Source organism: Vanellus vanellus (genome assembly GCF_965231255.1).
Source record: "Vanellus vanellus genome assembly, chromosome: 2".
Taxonomy (NCBI): Eukaryota; Metazoa; Chordata; class Aves; order Charadriiformes; family Charadriidae; genus Vanellus; species Vanellus vanellus.
The window spans coordinates 108,693,360-108,711,064 of NC_138906.1; the positions used below are offsets into that span (position 1 = coordinate 108,693,360).

Below are 17,705 nucleotides of genomic sequence, written 5' to 3' on the forward strand. Positions count from 1 at the left end.
ATATTTCAATATGTTTTCCCATGAAATGCAGAGAAGGAGATTGAAAAACCTGAATGGGCTGTAAGAACACATTAAGCAACTTTGCTCTGCAGGTACGGAAGCTGGCACAGCTCTTGAAAATCTCACAAGAACATGTGCTCACAAGTCGCATGAAAGGTCATCTTTGCCTATCACTATATACCTATAGTCTCACACATGGTTCAGTCTTAAGAACTGCTTTAGTTCTCACGGCTAGCCAGCAGCAAAATGCAAATGTATAAGCTTTACTGATCACTCTGACTATTGTTGCCATTCTGATTGTTCAGCAGCCCACTGGGGTTTTAATGCTGATAGCAACATTCATATTGGCAGTGGACTTCAAGAAACCTCTCAAAATGATACGAAGACAGATGGACAGTGAGCATCAAATATTTATCTTTGGGTTGTTTTTTTGTTCTCATGTGCATAATTTTGCCCAAAATTTTCATGCCTTGACTGTACATGAAGTAGAATATCCCATGCTGAGTACACAGTTAAGTACACACTAGTAGCACACAAAGGTTTCTGTGCTCGTTTACACACGCTATTCTTCTCAGTCTTCATTCAGTGACAAAAGTGTTTCAAAAGGCTTGAAAAAGTTAACCCGCTAACAGTCCCATATACCTTACACACTGTAAGTAGCCAAATGTAATGCAAGCTGAATAGTGACAGAGAATGAAAAATAGATTGGGTGTTTCTGCTTTGGAGCAGTAAATTATCATGTTATTCATTGAACTCTCCCTAGGCTCAGCCAGCCATACATCATCTGTCAATACTCCAAATTCAATCTATAAATTAATGTCATGATTTTTGTGCTGTCACTAAATGTATGCTATTCTCAGGAGAGGTCAGGAACCGCAGAAGTCACGTAATTTTACTGTGTGATACATATTCACAAATCCCAGGAGAGCTGACCTACATTCCATGTAGATGAGCAGAAGCCTTTTTATCTCAGTTGATACCTGGCTTCCACTCCAGTGTCAGCAAACTTGTGGAGGGTAGGTGGGGTATTACACCAATCCCAAGGGGAAAGGAAGTAGGAATATGCCCAAACACAATAGGTATGAGTTAAGTACTGGTATCTTCTATTATTGTTACTGAAAGTTTTTAAGTAGGAAAAAAATAATTGAAAAAAAGTAAACAATCTAGAAGTCCACCAGCTATGTACTCCTCTGCATTGGCATATTACCAAGTCAGTAACATCCCAGTACTTTGCAGAAGAGGAGACTGAAAGGATTAGGAGTTTGAGTGAATGATAATGAAGGTAAATAAATGTGCTTAAAAATGATGAGCCTTAATATTAAGGCTTAATAAAATGTGGGAGACACGGTCTCCCACATCATCCTCACAGGCAAGCTTAGGAAGTGTGGGTTAGATGAATGGACAAGTGCGGTGGATTGAACAGTGGCTGGCAGATAGAGCTCAGAGGGTTGTGGATAGTGGTGCAGAGTCTGGCTGGAGGACAGTAACAAGTGGTGTCCCTCAGGGGTCAGTACTGGGTCCAGTCCTGCTCAATATATTCATCAATGACATGGATGAAGGGATAGAGTGTACCATCAGCAAGTTTGCTGATGACACAAAACTGGGAGGAGTGGCTGACACACCAGAAGGCTGTGCTGCCATACAGCGTGACCTGGACAGGCTGGAGAGTTGGGCAGAGAGAAACCTTATGAAATTCAACAAGAGCAAGTGTAGGGTACTGCATCTGGGGAGGAATAACCCCACGCATCAGTACAGGTCGGGGGCTGACCTCCTGGCGAGCAGCTCTGTGGAAAAGGACCTGAGAGTCCTGGTGGACAACAGGATGACCATGAGCCAGCAATGTGCCCCGGTGGCCAAGAAGGCCAATGGCATCCTGGGGTGCATCAAGAAGAGTGTGGCCAGCAGGTCGAGGGAGGTCATCCTCCCCCTCTACTCTGCCCTGGTGAGGCTGCATCTGGAGTACTGTGTCCAGTTCTGGGCTCCCCAGTTCAAGAAGGACAGGGAACTGCTGGAGAGGGTCCAGCAAAGGGCTACAAAGATGATTAGGGGATTGGAACATCTCTCTTATGAGGAAAGGCTGAAGGACTTGGGTCTTTTTAGTCTAGAGAAAAGAAGACTGAGGGGGGATCTTATTAATGCTTATAAATACTTAAAGGGAGGGTGCCAGGGGGGTGGGAACAGTCTTTTTCAGTGGTGCCCAGTGATAGGACAAGAGGTAATGGGCACAAACTTGAACATAGGAAGTTCCATCTTAACATGAGGAAGAACTTTTTACTTTAAGGGTGACAGAGTACTGGCACAGGCTGCCCAGAGAGGTGAAGGAGTCTCCCACACTGGAGACATTCAAAACCCGCCTGGATGCCATCCTGTGGAACCTGCTGTAGGTGACCCTGCTCTGGCAGGGGGGTTGGACTAGATGATCTCCAGAGGTCCCTTCCAACCCTGACCATTCTGTGATTCTGTGATTCTGTGATATTACTAGTCTCAATAATAAAAAGCTAAAAAATTATAGAAGAGACACAAAGTAAGTGACAACAGTTACAGGGAATTACCTTAAACCTGCTTATTTGCTAACAGTTCCTTGATGCATCAATATTTCTTTATATATGTATTGGGTTTACATGGCAAGGTTTTAGTAGTGAGGGGTATTGCAGGGGTGGTTTCCATGAGAAGACATCAGGAGCTGCCCCAGTGTTGAACAGAGCAGTTCCAGCTGTCTCCAAGATGGACTTGCTGCTGGCCAAAGCTGAGCCTATCAGCAAAGTTGGTAGCGATTCTGTGAAAACACGTTTAAGATATAGTAAAAATGCTGAGCAGCAGTGCGTGATCGGGAGGAGTGAGGGAAAAACATGAGGGAAACAGCCCTGCTGACATCAAGGCCAGAGAGTGAGGGGGAGGAGGTGCTCCAGGCGCTGGAGCGGAGACTCCACTGCAGCCCTTGGAGAAGACTATGATGGCCACAGGTTGTTTCCCTGCAGTCTGTGGATGACCACAGTGGAGCAGATATGCACAGTGCAGCGCACGGAGGACCACAGAGCACAGCAGGTGGACAGGCTCTAAAGGAAGCTGCAGCCAGGGAGAGCCTACGCTGGAGCAGCCTCTTGGCAGGAGATGCAGCCTGTGGAGAGGAGCCCACACAGGAGCAGGTTTTCTGGCAGGACCTGTGACCTCATGTGGGACACATGCTGGAGTAGTCTGCTCCTGAAGGACATAGGCAGGATTGGAAGGATCCATGTTGGAGAAGCTTGTGAAGGACTGTATACCATGGATGGGACCACACACTGGAGCAGGGGAAGAACACGAGGAGGAAGGAGCAGCAGAGATTAAATGCTATGAACTGACCTCAACCCTATTCCCCATTACCATGTGCTGCTAGGGCAAAGAAGGTAGAAGAGGTGGGAGTGAAGTTGAGCCTGGGAAGAAAAGAAGGGAGGGGGAACGTGTTTCTAGTTTTGTTTTTTGTTTTTTTTTTTTTGTTTTTTTTTTTTTATTTCTCACTATCCTACTCTGTTATTAATTGGCAATAAATTAAATTAACCTTCCCCAAGTCTGCTTTTCCTGTTTCGGTACCAGTGAGTGATCTCTCTGTGCTTATCTCGACCCACAAGCTTCTCATCGTATCTTCTCCCCTGTCCTGCTGAGCAGGGGGAGTGAGAAAGCAGCCTGGTGGGCGTCTGGTGGCCAGCCAAGGTCAACCCACTACAATGTAACTACATTTTCTGTGGGTCCTAGATATGAATGTTGGAAATAGAGGTAGCACAGATTTATTTTACCTAACAATACATTCTGAAAATTGCCATTGAACATGCCCTGCCTCCTCACAGGTCTAGCATCATGTTTACTGATAAGAGCAGGTGATCATGTTTCTATTTTGACTCTACTGCAAACCAGATGTGAAGCATGGGACATTTGCAGAGACACAATGCTTTCCTAACTTAAAGCTGCATGATTTAGAGACTAGAACTGGCTTGCAGAAGGCTGGCTTGCAGCCAAGTCTGGTTGTATCTGGGCATGAAGACATAACCAAAAAAATATTCTTTATTGACTCTCCCCTTCATCAGGCAAAGAAAAATACAATCCTGTGCAGATGAAACATGTTAACATGGTGCTAACATTTCTGCAAGGTTTCAAGGGATAAATCTCAAGGCAGTGATGATTCGCTCCGAAGTGTTTTATCCTTAGACTTGGTTGGGACTTTTCTGACTAAATGCAGATTCATTGAGACCTAACTGCATTGTCAGAAATCTACCCATCTCTCTGCCTGTCTGCCTGGCAGGCTGCTGAAAAAAACACGACTTCAGCATCAAGGGCAGTTGTATCATGTTGAAGGGGGTCAGAAGCCTAAAAGCCTGGCAAAGAATAACTACACTACAATAATCAGGCTCTGGAGTCCTCCCTCAATTTCTAAAGAAAACATTTTGTTTGAATTTCCTTCTTACAAGAACATTTTAAAAATCTATTTTTAAATTGCAATCTTTAGAACACAGGAAGTAGTAAATTTGAAATCATACAAATGTACACTATTACACTTTGTAGTGCCACGTGCTAGAAAGTATAAGCCTAGGAAAGAAAACCTTTTCTCCCAGGTTTACAGAAAACTACTTAAAAAGCTAAATCTCTTTCACTTCTCTTCCAAAGTACCTACCACAGCAGAGGCCCCTATAACAAATTATTAGATTAAAGACTGCTACATGCATAATGCAGCACGGGACAGATTAACCAAGATGGAAAAGACAGGCTTTTGTTCTAGTTTCAATTATATGCTGCTATGCCATTCTCTTTTCAGCCTTAGCATTCCTGACACATTTTTATCTTTTAATTAGGTTCAAAAAAACCTAAACAGATAAGACATAATCTTGAATTATATGAATGATATACATATATAAAATAATATACATATACACAATAATATACATATACACCTATAAATAGGTAGAGCTTATGCTTCCTTACACAGGGAGGCTTCCAAAGACTACTTCCAGCCTTGTTTTCTATCATAAATGTAAACTGACAATGATTATTTTCTTCACTTTTTTTTTTTTTAAATTCCCTGCTAAGACTTATTCCATATTGTTCTATACTCTCTGATAATGAAATTTGATTGGTTACAATTGGCTAAATGTCAATCAGACCATCATTTCAAATGCAGTGGTTATTAAGAATTCAGTTCTATGATCATCAGAATAAAATTAAGGTAATATGCCTAAGTATCTGAACAGCATGAGGAAAAAGAAACCTTAAGTATAATGACAACGTTACAAAGTCTTTAAAAAAATCCCCAAATCTTTTATATTGTGGAAAGCCAGTAAGAAATTACTTTGCTTAGTGTTCAGTGACAAACACTTATCACAATCTGTTCTGCAAACACCAGAGTGCTTCTACCATGGATGTTTAAAAGGTACTTTTAAAATGAAAACATTAAATTTGCTTGCAACCTTCATCCTTTTTGAGCTCAACGTGTTGTTTCATAACATCATTCCCACATGTAAGAACGCATTAAAAAACAATCCTGGAGAGATTTCAGCTTCTACATCATACAAAATACGCAGCAATTTGAATAAGCAGGTTTTTTTCAAGAGGAAGAAGACATGGATTTAATAACGCTTCAGAACGTAGTTCATCTATTCTCATGTAGTGTGGAAAGCCAACTGTGTGATTTCTCTGATGAATGCCAAAGTATAGCCACAGAATACAAGCATCAAGCTAGATCAGAAATAAGTGGATGAAGAGGAAGAAAGAGGAACTTTTCTCTATTTTGCATTTTTTTTGAATATTTCAGGTTTCTTACTGGTGATAGTAATTGCAAATCCATACTAGAACTTCATACATGAATATTTTAGTGAAAGCAGATTCGATATTGATACATATATTTATAGTAGATGTTTAATATGGAGAGAAGCCCTCTATCTGAGATTCTTTTCCAGGCTTTGTCACGTTCATTGGCCATTCAGTTAATGAAGTTGCATTTTCATTCTCTCTTTTGCAAACTGCTAATAACAACTCAAAATGTGAGGCAATTTTAGGCATAAAACTCATCGAGATTCTCAGGTGGTTTTCAGTAATACTTTTATTGTTGTGTGTGAATGCTTCTTGGCAGTGTTAGAACAGGCCAATATTTATAAAAGCAATGGGAAGAGACTCTGTGGGATACGTAGCATAAAGGCATGTTAAAATAGGTAGAGCCTGATTGCCTTACCTTCTAATAAAATGTACTACGGAATCACGGAATTTTCAGAGTTGGAAGGGACCTCTAGAGATCATCTAGTCCGACTCCCCTGCTAAAGCAGGATTGCCCAGAGCACATCACTCAGGACTGCATCCAGGCGGGTCTTGAAAATCTCCAGAGAAGGGGACTCCACAACCTCCCTGGGCAGCCTGTGCCAGTGCTCTGTCACCCTCACCGTAAAGAAGTTTTTCCGTGTATTTGAACGGAACTTCCTATGTTCTAACTTGTGCCCATTACCCCTGGTCCTGTCACTGGGAACCATTGAAAAGAGCCTGGCTCCATCCTCCTTCAACCCACCCTTTAGATACTTGTACGCCATAATAAGGTCTCCCCTCAGCCTTCTCTTCTCCAGGCTAAATAGTCCCAGCTCTCTCAGCCTTTCCTCATAAGGGAGATGCTCCAAGCCCTTAATCATCTTAGTTGCCCTTCGCTGGACTCGCTCCAGCAGTTCCCTGTCCCTCTTGAACTGGGGAGCCCAAAACTGGACACAGTATTCCAGTTGTGGCCTCACCAGTGCAGAGTAGAGGGGGAGAATGACTTCCTTTGACCTACTGGCCACACTCTTCCCTATGCAGCCCAGGATTCTATTGGCCAAAAGGCAACAAGGGCACATTGCTGGGCCATGGATAATTTACTGTCTACTGTCTATTTATATAGTAAGAAGTAGATTTGGACTTTCACACTTATCACATGATTAAGAATTATTCTGTCATTGAAATCCATTTATGCCATGAATTATATAAAAGATAAAACAGTATCTCCATATCTTTGTTTCATAAGACTAGCACTTATTTATGGCACAGTATATTTATCAAGTCCTCTAAGAATCTCAAAATAGGATCGGGAAGAAATCTTCTTACATGTCGATGCACAAAGTATTAATAATTTCAGATTTCAGATTAAGGTAAACAGCCAGAAGCTACATTAGACCATGTTGTTAGACTGCATTTTTATGGTCTGGTGCCATCACACTAATACAGACTTTATTCTGGTATAAAACACAGAGGCTGCAGATATGGCAAGATGTTTAGCAGCTTCTGAGAAAACAAAACAAAACAAAACACAAAAAACAACCAGTGAGCAATCATAAGCCTTTCTATTACAGTCCAACAAAATTCCACACTTCTGTATGCCTGACATCCTGGACCTCACTAACCCACCTCTACTCTGTGCTTACTGGGAAAGTTAGCTGTATGTTGAACTTTTAGGGCAGAATTTTTGAGATTCATGGATTTATCCTAGTCTCTCTAAAACCAAAATTCAGCCAACCTTGCACATTTCTAATTTATAAATCTTAAAGTCAGAATAAAGATGCGTATTTTTAGGCAAACATGAAAACAACCCTAAATCCTAAATATTAATCTTAGAATATAACATTTATAACCATGACTCAGACTGAACTTTGCCCTGAATGTGGATGACGTTTCAAATATTATGATCAAAAAGGGTGAATGTAAGAATCCAGAGCAACATATTTAACTTCATGCAATGACTGTGTTTTCACTCTTTTTTTTGGATCTCAAAATATTGTAGCAAGTGTGGAAGTGAGAACATGCACCTGACCTCCAATGAAACATACACTTTACAGAGAAGTAAGTAAGGCCCCTTCAGGTATATAAAAAAAATAATTTCTACAGAAAGTAGAAAAGGCAGGGTCATAAATTTTCATATAACAGTCCTTTGCACTTAAACAGAAAATTATGCCATCTTTCAGAATATTTTCACCTATACAGCCCAGAAGGCCAACCATATTCTTGGCTGCATCAGAAGAAGCGTGGCCAGCAGGTCAAAGGAGGGGATTCTGCCCCTCTACTCCACTCTTGTGAGACCCTATCTGGAGTACTGCATCCAGCTCTGGAGTCCCCAGCATGAGAAGGACATGGACCTGCTGGAGTGTGTCCAGAGGAGAGCCATGAGGATGATCCGAGGGCTGGAGCACCTCTCCTGTGAGGAGAGGCTGAAAGAGTTGGGGCTGTTCAGCCTGGAGAAGAGAAGGCTCCAGAGAGATCTTACTGTGGCCTTCCAGTACCTAAAGGGGGCCTACAGGAGAGCTGGGGAAGGACTTTTTACTAGGGCATGTAGCGATAGGATGGGGCCTGGCTTTAAACTGGAAGAGGGCAGGTTCAGATTAAAAATTAGGAAGAAATTTTTCACTTTGAGGGTGGTAAGGCACTGGAACAGGTTACCCAAAGAAGTTGTTGAGGCCCCATCCCTGGAAGTGTTTAAGGCCAGGCTGGACGTGGCCTTGGGCAACCTGGTCTAGTGGGAGGTGTTCCTGCCCATAGCCAGGGGGGTTGGAACTTGATGATCTTCAAGGTCCCTTCCTACCTAAACCATTCTATGATTCTATGATTTTTCTGCATGCAAAAGGTGAACTTTCTATTCCTCTTTCCAGTACCAAACTATATTTGGGAAGCTGTGCTTCCCTTCCACCACTTCCATGATCCTGGAGCTTCAAACTTGCAAAACTAAGAGTGAAAATAGGAACTTTAATCTGGTTGTTTTTAAAGCTTATCTAGCCATTTGTATTGTTAGTAATAACAGCAGGTATGATCACTGATGCTTCATCTCAAAGCCTCAATGTTTCTCTGTAATTTCGATCGAAAACCTCCAGGCTTCTTAGCTGTCAAAGGCTATAGTGATATGAATTAGATCTAATTTTCCACTGACATCTGTCAAACTCTTCAAGCACAGAACATTTTTGCTTGTGAAAACTATCTAGGAGAAAAAGCCTAGCTCATAATCAGTAGTAATTTGGCAATAGCCCAAAAGTTTTTTCAGTACAAAAATGAACTGAATTTGTGCCTTTTTAAATGATAGCAGTGATGTGTGTTGTTTTTGTTTTTTTTTAAAGAAAAGAAAGCAACACCAACAAATGGTGAAAACAGGTTTAAAAGGAAATACATGTACAGAACTAAAAAAAAAAACCACGTTGCTGAACACATTGTCACTTGACACCAAGACTTTCATTTTCAAAAATCAAAACTTTTTTTTTTCCAGAGTTATAACAAGACTGACTTACCACAGTTTGACTGCACTCAGAAAAGGTTGAAAGCATAAGAATATAGAAGAAAAAGATTGCAATGACTCTAGAACTGCAGTTCATGCATGCCTGGAAAGAAATAAAACCCTTCAATTCATCTAGTTCTATAAAGAATGGGGCACTGTACTGAAGAGAATTCAGACAAATATCAGTATCTTGGGGAATGCCTGCATTTGTTTCACAGTTGCATTTTTAAGATTTCTCTGTGATTTTGACCCTTTTCTTTTCCTCATGTTACATCTCATTCTATACTCAAATCACTGGAATCACATTTCATCCCTAATTTGTTTTGTCGCTCTTGTCTCTGAATACATATTACTTGCAATGCCCTGTTTTGACTTTATCAATAGGTTTACAAGTTCATCAATTTTCCTCACATTCTGTTTTTTAGAAATCAAAATAAATTTTACACAAACCTGTGCTGGTGGGTCCACTGAGACTCAAAGAGCCAAGGACTTGTATCACTTAATATTTTGCTGGCATCACTGAAGGAAAAATCATGCTCCCATATGGTCTGTCACTGACCTAGTGCAACCCAGAAACTTAATTCCTTGAAAGCTAGCTATTATTCAGGCACAATCCCCATCATACTAGCAACTTCTATAATAGGACCATAAACTTCTAGCTTTAATCAGTATTCATGTCCATCAATTTAATGTTCTCGCTGGTCCTGCATAGCCACCATTGCTCACTGCATCATACCTACAACTTTAGAGAGAGCTTACAGGGCATTTTAGAATGCCGGTCTCAATGCAGACACTTGGATTACTGCCACATTATGGACATTAGGCTTGCAGGAAGAAAAGGTTCTCAATAGATACATGTGTCCGAGCATAGCTATATCTACACAAAACCTAAAAAAAGCCAAAACCCCAACAACAACAAAACAAGCAAGCAAACAAAACCCATCCCAAAAGCTTTTCTTTTAAAAGGTATTAGGGAGAGAAAGCACCTCAAACCCAGTAGCTAGCATCCAGAGTTAGGAGAATTTCTCCATTTCCTTGATAATCACAGGATCGCAGAACGGTCAGGGTTGGAAGCGAACTCTGGAGATCATCTAGTCCAACCCCCCTGCCAGATGCACCGTGGAGCGCAGAAAAAACACCACGTGGGAATGGGGAAGGATTTCTGTGAGGCTGTGTGGAACCTCACTGCTTTAACTCTAGGAAATATTCCTCTAAATTTTCAGTCTATGTTGCTCCTGCTATTTGAATGGCCACAGTAACATAAACTGACACTGGGCATATATTCTATATTTGTTCTTGTGATAAGGTCACTTTATATTTTAAAAACTTTCCTTTTTTTTCTCCTCGATGTATTTGAAAGACAGCAGTAATATCTTTTTAATCTTTATTATGCTGGATTCCCCAAAACTGCTTCATTTTTCTTCACAGTATTCTGTCGTCCCACTTAACCAGCTTATACATTTGGCAACATTTAATTTTATCTCAACTCTCAGTGTGTTAGCAACCTAAGAGTTTTGCATTTCCCTGTTTCTAACGCAACTCAAAATTTCATGTTTCTTGATAAAAAATTTGTTAAAATTCCCTTAACGCAATAACTTTCACATGATTTTCAGGAAGGCTGAAACTGAGACCGTAGCATGTTCCTTGCTAAGGTGGCAGCAATTTCCCATGGTCTGAAGGAGAATTCCCGCTCTTTAGAGTCTGTCTTAAGTTCACTGAGTTATAGACTACTTTTCATGTTATTTAATCAGCCATGACTTCTCATTAGCTTACTTCCACTGAAACAATTCTGGTGGTAACTGAGACAATTTAAAAATGTTGCTTGCTAATCACCAAAGTCACAGGCCTCTGCCCACTAGAACAGTCGTCAGAAGGAGATACAGCGACAGCCAGTAGCTTCCTTCTCTCCCTGAAGAGGGATAATTCTTCTTCAAAGACTTGTTATCCCGTGCTTTCAATCAGGGAACTGTAATAGCTGAGACTGGTTTGCTCTTCAAAATATTTCAATACAGCCGCAGAACTGAACAGATTTCTACAGCCGTTGTAGATGCTGGGAGCTCTGGTGGTAGTCATGGGGACAGCTACTTTATAAAAAAAGCAGACGGAGGATTTTTGTTTGGTTTTCTAAAAGTTTTCATTAGCAAATGAAGATTACTAAAAATTAGATGCTCCTTAGATGGCTAATTTGCTGAAATCCTAATGGAAATATGGGGGGTTACAGCCCACCCAGAGCTCAGACTTGCCAGTAGCTGCCTTGAAGACAATAAGCAAGCTGAGGGCCTAGAAGCCACAGGAGCTGAGGAAAAAATCCATAGGCTCCTGGCCAGCACACCCAGTGGGCTGGTATCACAGCTCTCAGGCTTCCTGGGGTGGACCAAAGTGTTCTGTATCTTTAGAGGCCTATTTTAAAACAGAATAGCATTTTATTGTGCTTAATTCCATAATTAAGAAAGCTAAGTACCAGAAAAATGTGTTACTTTTCATCACACGGACTTTTAGACTCCACAGAGTAAAAGGAATCAGCCCATACTATCAAAACCAAATTATACAGTTATTTTAAAACATTTCCTGTTACAACTCTGACAAAACCCCTACCTCACATTGTTCAGTCCCCACATAAAACCAGCTCAGCTTTGAGCATTGCTTCCTCCTCCTTTCCAAGAAATTTCCTCTATGCTCAGCAGACCTTTTGCAACGGGTTCAGCATTACTGTCCTTCCATCTGCCCCTGGAGGTCACGAGGATAGGAAACAAAATATCTGCTTCTGTATATTTAGAAAATCCGTGCTGGAAACTTTGGGCTCCTAAATAATTCAAGAAGGTAAAGCAGCTCTGATTCTTAAGAAGACTCGTGACTGAGTCAAAACCACTCGCGTGGTTCTTTCCCACTGAAGCCATGGGAAAGAAGAGGTGTTAGTAGAGTAAAGGTATTACTGTGTTAACCAAAGAAGTGGCCTGATGTGCCAAAATTAACCCCATTGTTTGTACACCCCTACACACCATGAGGCTGCTAAAAGTCCAGGCATTGTCCCACAGAAACCACTGCCACCAAACATTTTTTTAGAGATCTGAGAAGAAGAAGAAAACATCTTAAATAACAAGCAGCTCTCTAAATATACCTTAAACTTTTATAAGCTTTATAAAGGAAAGCAAAGTACTTGGCATATTTCAGCAGCAGTACAAATGTTAATAGTTCCTTGCGGGAAGACAGAACTCTTGTGGAAATGAGCTGCAAAAGATTTTTTTTTTTTTTTTAAAGTCTTTAATGTGAACTACTTATCTAATGATCTGTTAAGCTGATCCTAGAAAGCCACAGATTTTCTACGTGTGTGGTTTCAAATTTAAAATAATAAACAAACAAAACTGTCAATTTGTCTTTCATGGTGGTATGTACATATCAATATTTGCAATACTTGATCCAAAATCCACGTATTTCATGACCTTACACACTTTTGACCTACCTCCTCCATGGGTTTCTTGAATTTTGTTTCATTTTATTTAACTTAGATTGTACACCATGCAATGTTTATATCAAATATTAAGATATAATTTTAAAACGCACAGTTTCAAATATGTCACTAAACAAGTAGAAGCCTTATCATTAAAAAAATTCTCATTCTTTTTAAAACATTTTTTCCCGGTAAAATATACCCTAGGCCACAGACATGTACAATTGCATTTTGCAACAAGAAAACAGCGCACTTAAATAGTGCAGTGTTCAGTGTCTCACAAGTAACTACTTGTCATTATGTACCACGATGCCCAAGTCTGTTCTCAACTCATTCGTTGTAGCATGTCGTTTTTTAAACTGCAGACTGCTTGACATCCAGCTTTACAATATCCCGAGGTTTTAGCTGGTATTTACCTCTTATTTGCAATGGCATGATAATTATTAGTTTAGTAAGTGCCTGTAGCAACAGTTGGTAAAAAAAAGAATGTTTCACATCTTGACTTAATAACATCCCATAGGTATTTTTTACTCAGTTTTACAAGTTTAGCTGAAAATTTCCAGTCTTTAGACCATCCGTGTGCACTCAAGTAATGGAAGAAAGAACTCTGTAACACCCCTAACACCTCCCTAAGTATACTAAAAAAAAACCCAAACCCTATCAAACCCCCAAAAACCTAAACCACAAACTCCAAAGTTCTTGTTTACAACAAATTCCTTTTAGCTAAGGATTCCTATCTGGTGTTTTAAGTTAATTCATCTGAGCAAGACTTTAGCGTGCAACTTGATTTCTTCAAGCTAGAGATGCAGTACCAATTGCTTACCTGACTCACACGCAAATGTCTTTGACGTCTCATCATGAAAGATAATTGCCACTGCATGCTTCTTTGTCTCTCGAGGCAATCTAGTTATGTTTTTGATATTGTGCAGCTCAGTTACCTTAAAATGAAGAAAAGTATTTTAGGCCAGTGTATAAATAGTACAAATAAAAATATCAACCATAACTACTCAATTTTTACTACAATCTGCTTTTTTCCCCCTAAGGCTATTTACATTTATAAGTTTTTAAATTAACAATAACACATTAATAGGTAGAGTCTACAGCTGCAAAACTTTCTATAAAATGTAATATATCTAAAAGTGAATGGTCTACTTCTCTAATAAAGCTCTACTTGGAATCAGTTATTACAATCATATCAAGATGGTCTTGTCATTATTCTACAATATATTTTTCAATTTCTATATTCATACAGCTTTGATCAGTTTCAGAATCTACATCAAATACATAACCTAATGTAGGAACAGCAGTGTCTTACTAGTTAAGGGAAGTAACTAAATTATCATGCTAATTAGTATCATTCATTTGTAAGGATAGATCCTCATCTGTCTTTAAAGTGTAATTGTCATCCTCATAAGAACTCACAATTTTATTTTATTTTCCAAATATTACAAAGGCTTATCAACAAAAAAAATATCCTTGTAGCAAATTTACAGCACAAACAATTCAATCTATTTCCATTTTTCTTTGATGTAAGTAGATAACTACAATTAACACAAATGGAAGAAAAACATGTTATTACAACCAGAGCTGATAGCACAGCCTATATTAAACTGCTTAACACTTTGCATTATAAAATATTTTTCTCAGTTTCTTGGAACACTGAGCAAACTTTATCTGTCTATAGTTAGCTTTTCCAGGCAGGACATCTGCCTCAGGCAGAATTAATTTCTTAAAAATGTCATCCATATGACTTTGGCCATCTATGACTAGGGAAAAAATGGCTTGAACGTGGGTGGGAGGTTTTGTTTTGTTTTGTTTTGTAATTCTTATGCTCCCTGTGTACAGCTCTAGCATTCCTTTTCATATTCTGGAAAGAATGTTTTTTAAGAGACAGAGATTTTATATGGTGCAGTAAAAAAAATGGAACATGTTGGAGAAAGGACACTGCAAAAAAGATTGAGAGCAGATGAGCAGTGAGAGCCATCAAGAAGCCAGGGAAAGAAACCGAGACAAAGCATGATGTAGAACGTGTAGGTGCTTATAAGGAACCTGAGACCAGAACTGAAGACTGCTATAGGGTCACTCTCAACAGCCTTCAGCAAAACTCACTCCAGTTTGTCAATATTTTTGCTGTAACAGGTGAGCCAAAACTGGATGCGGTACTCTAGATGTGGTCTAATGAGTGCTGAACAGAGGGGGATAACCACTCCCTGTATTGACTGCCCATGGTCCTGTCCTTGCAGCCTATGGAGCTGTCGGCTGTCTTTGCTGGTTGAGGCACCAAGTCCCAGGGCCCTTCCCACAGGGGTGCTCCCAGCCTCTCCATCCCAATTCTGTGCCATCACAGGGGTCCCTCTGTCCCAGGGTCAGTGCCTGGCACTTGCTCTTATTCACTTTCACAAGGTTGCTGTGAGACCATTCCTCCAGCCCGTTCACATCTCTGGAAAGTAGCCCGACTACTGAAAGCATATCAACTGATCCTTCCCAATTTGCTGTCTGCACAGTTGGTGAGTGCATGCTCCGTTACCTCCTCCAGGCCCCTGATAACAATAGCAACCAAGAGAGGTCCCGATACAGACCCCAGCAGTTCTACACTTGCTACCGACCTCCAGGTAGAGTATGACCCATTAACCATGACTTTCTGGGTCTCACTAGGTGACCAGCTTTTCATCATCTAGACATCCACCCACCTAGATGATAAAGTCCCAACTTGGATGTAAGAATGTCGTGGGAGACAGTGTCAAAACCCTTGCTAAAGTTGAGTACCCAAGGACATCCACTTCTCTCTCCTCATCCCAAATCATAGATGATCAGATTGGTGAGACATGATTTACCCTTGGTAAATCCATGCTGCCTCTTCCCAATTACTATTTTTTTCATATGCCCAGAAATATGTTTTAAGAGAACTTACTCCAGGGTTCTTCCCCTGGGATGAAGTGAGCCTTCCAGACCTGTAGTTCTCCAGGTTAATCTTTTGGCCCTTTTTTGGACACTGGTGCAACATTTGCCTTGCCATTGGGTTCCTAATCCCTTACAATTTTATTTTCAGTCATGCAATTTCAGGACTTTGCAAGAAGCCATTTATTTCTCTATTTTTTTGCCTGGAGGGAAAGGGAAGGACTAAACACCACAGATACCACTGTCCCATTAAAGGAATGACTAAAATCTCTTTTAATTTTCCTTGATCTCTGCATGGTACATGATCTAGTATGTGAGAGGGCTCCTGTGGCTTACCCAAAGCACTAATCTCAAAGGAAAGAGAAAAGAAAGCATTAGTAGACAGAGGAGAGAGCAGACTCTAGAATTCAAAATCTGAGTGAACAATACCAAATCTAGAAGTCATTACTGAATTCTGAAGGGCACAAAGTAACAGACAGGGAAGATATGGATCTACGAGTCTTGCTAAATAAGAAGAGGATACAAGAGCAAAAGATTTGAAAATATTTGGGTCACTGAAAGGCCAGATTATTCTTAATTTACATTTTTAAAAACAATTTAAAGATGCACAGAGCTTTTTTCTTAAATGTTCACAAAGATAACTGACAGTGCAATATGAAAGGGAAAACAATAACAGGAAAAAAGAAAACTCAGTGATTCTAACACAAGCAAATGAAACAGAAAGTGACATTTTTATGTGTGTGTGCATGTGTGGCTGCACACCATGCAGAAAAAAAACCACATTAGATCGTGTTATGTTAAAAAGGGGGAAATTTCTCCTACTGGAACAGCAGAAAAGGAAATAGAAGTGTTTTGAATAGTGACAGCAGAGCATAATAAGCCTTCTTCCAGTCTCTCTCAGACTGTAGAGGTCTTTTCTTTAATATTTGAGTGTTATAGAAGACTGAAAGATCTGATAAATTTGATAATAGATCCAAAAAACTTACTTTCCTGGCATCAAAGCTACATAACTTTCACAGTAATTTTTGTTCGAAATGTAAATACAGACAACTAGGGAGACATACCTATCCATCTACAAGGATCAGTACATTAAGCCTGGTTTATTTAGTATATTGACGGAACTTTTTTTTTTTTTTTTTGCAAGATCATTCCCACACTTAGGAATATTGTCAGCACAAAATGAACAAACAACAGAATTTTATTTTATTTGCTGATGGGAATTTAATGTCTGAAAGAGACAATGAAAACACCACCACATTCTGACGTGCTTCTTTTCAGCACCCATATGAGAGATTTGGTTGAAAAAAATGCAAGGCAAGTGAAGAAAAACAGCCTCTATGCAGGGGAAAATGGGCTTTGTTTTAAACAGATTTCAACTTTTCCTTTGTCTCTTGAATCATACTGCCTCCCTAGACAGCACAGAACTTCTTATAACTCCAATGTGACCCACAAACAGTTACATGAATGGGCTCTTCCAAACTCCTCAACTTTTACTTTATTTTTTTAAATCAAGATTTTTTGAGCCATTCATAGTTTCACACGGAAGTCACATTCTTCTTGTGTATATCTTTCTTCAAAAATGGACATATTTCAAACTATCATGAAATATTGTGAGATATCTCTTCTCTTATCAAATGCTTTAATGGTTTAACATGGGTAGCCAAAATATTTCTGCCAGTTTAAAAAAAAAAAAAATTAAAAAAACCCCAATCATATCTTTCACCTTTAAATGCCTTGTTTTACAAGAACTAAAGGTTTTCCTGGAAATAATACTGTTTTAAGTCATAATATTCTGAGGATAAGGGGAATTTATATAGATGTTATTTAGGAAAAGTAACTAATGTACTGGGCAAACTAACAGAAAAAAAGAAAAGAAAAAAAAAGTAACTGAGCTTTAGCACTCAATCCCATCATTGTATCTGAGAAAGCAGCAAATTTCACAGCATCACAGAATGGTTGAGGTTGGGAGGGATCTCTGGAGGTCACTTTGTCCAACCTCCCCTGCTCCGGTAGGGTCACCTAGAACTGGTTGCCCAGGACCATGTCCAGAGGCCTCTTGAATATCTCCAAGGTGGGCGACTCCACAGTCTCTCTCAGCAACCTGTGCCAATGTTCAGCCACCAT

General features: G+C 39.9%; 1 protein-coding gene across 1 annotated transcript in view; it reads right to left on the reverse strand.

The window, feature by feature from the left end:
- Positions 1-17,705, reverse strand: part of DOK6 (docking protein 6) — a gene marked incomplete at both ends in the record, with an annotated part of 267,744 nt that overhangs the window by 128,111 nt on the left and 121,928 nt on the right. The window contains one exon of the mRNA XM_082479395.1: positions 13,507-13,621. Coding sequence (XP_082335521.1) covers positions 13,507-13,621 — 115 coding nt within the window. The remainder of the gene's footprint in view (positions 1-13,506; positions 13,622-17,705) is intronic.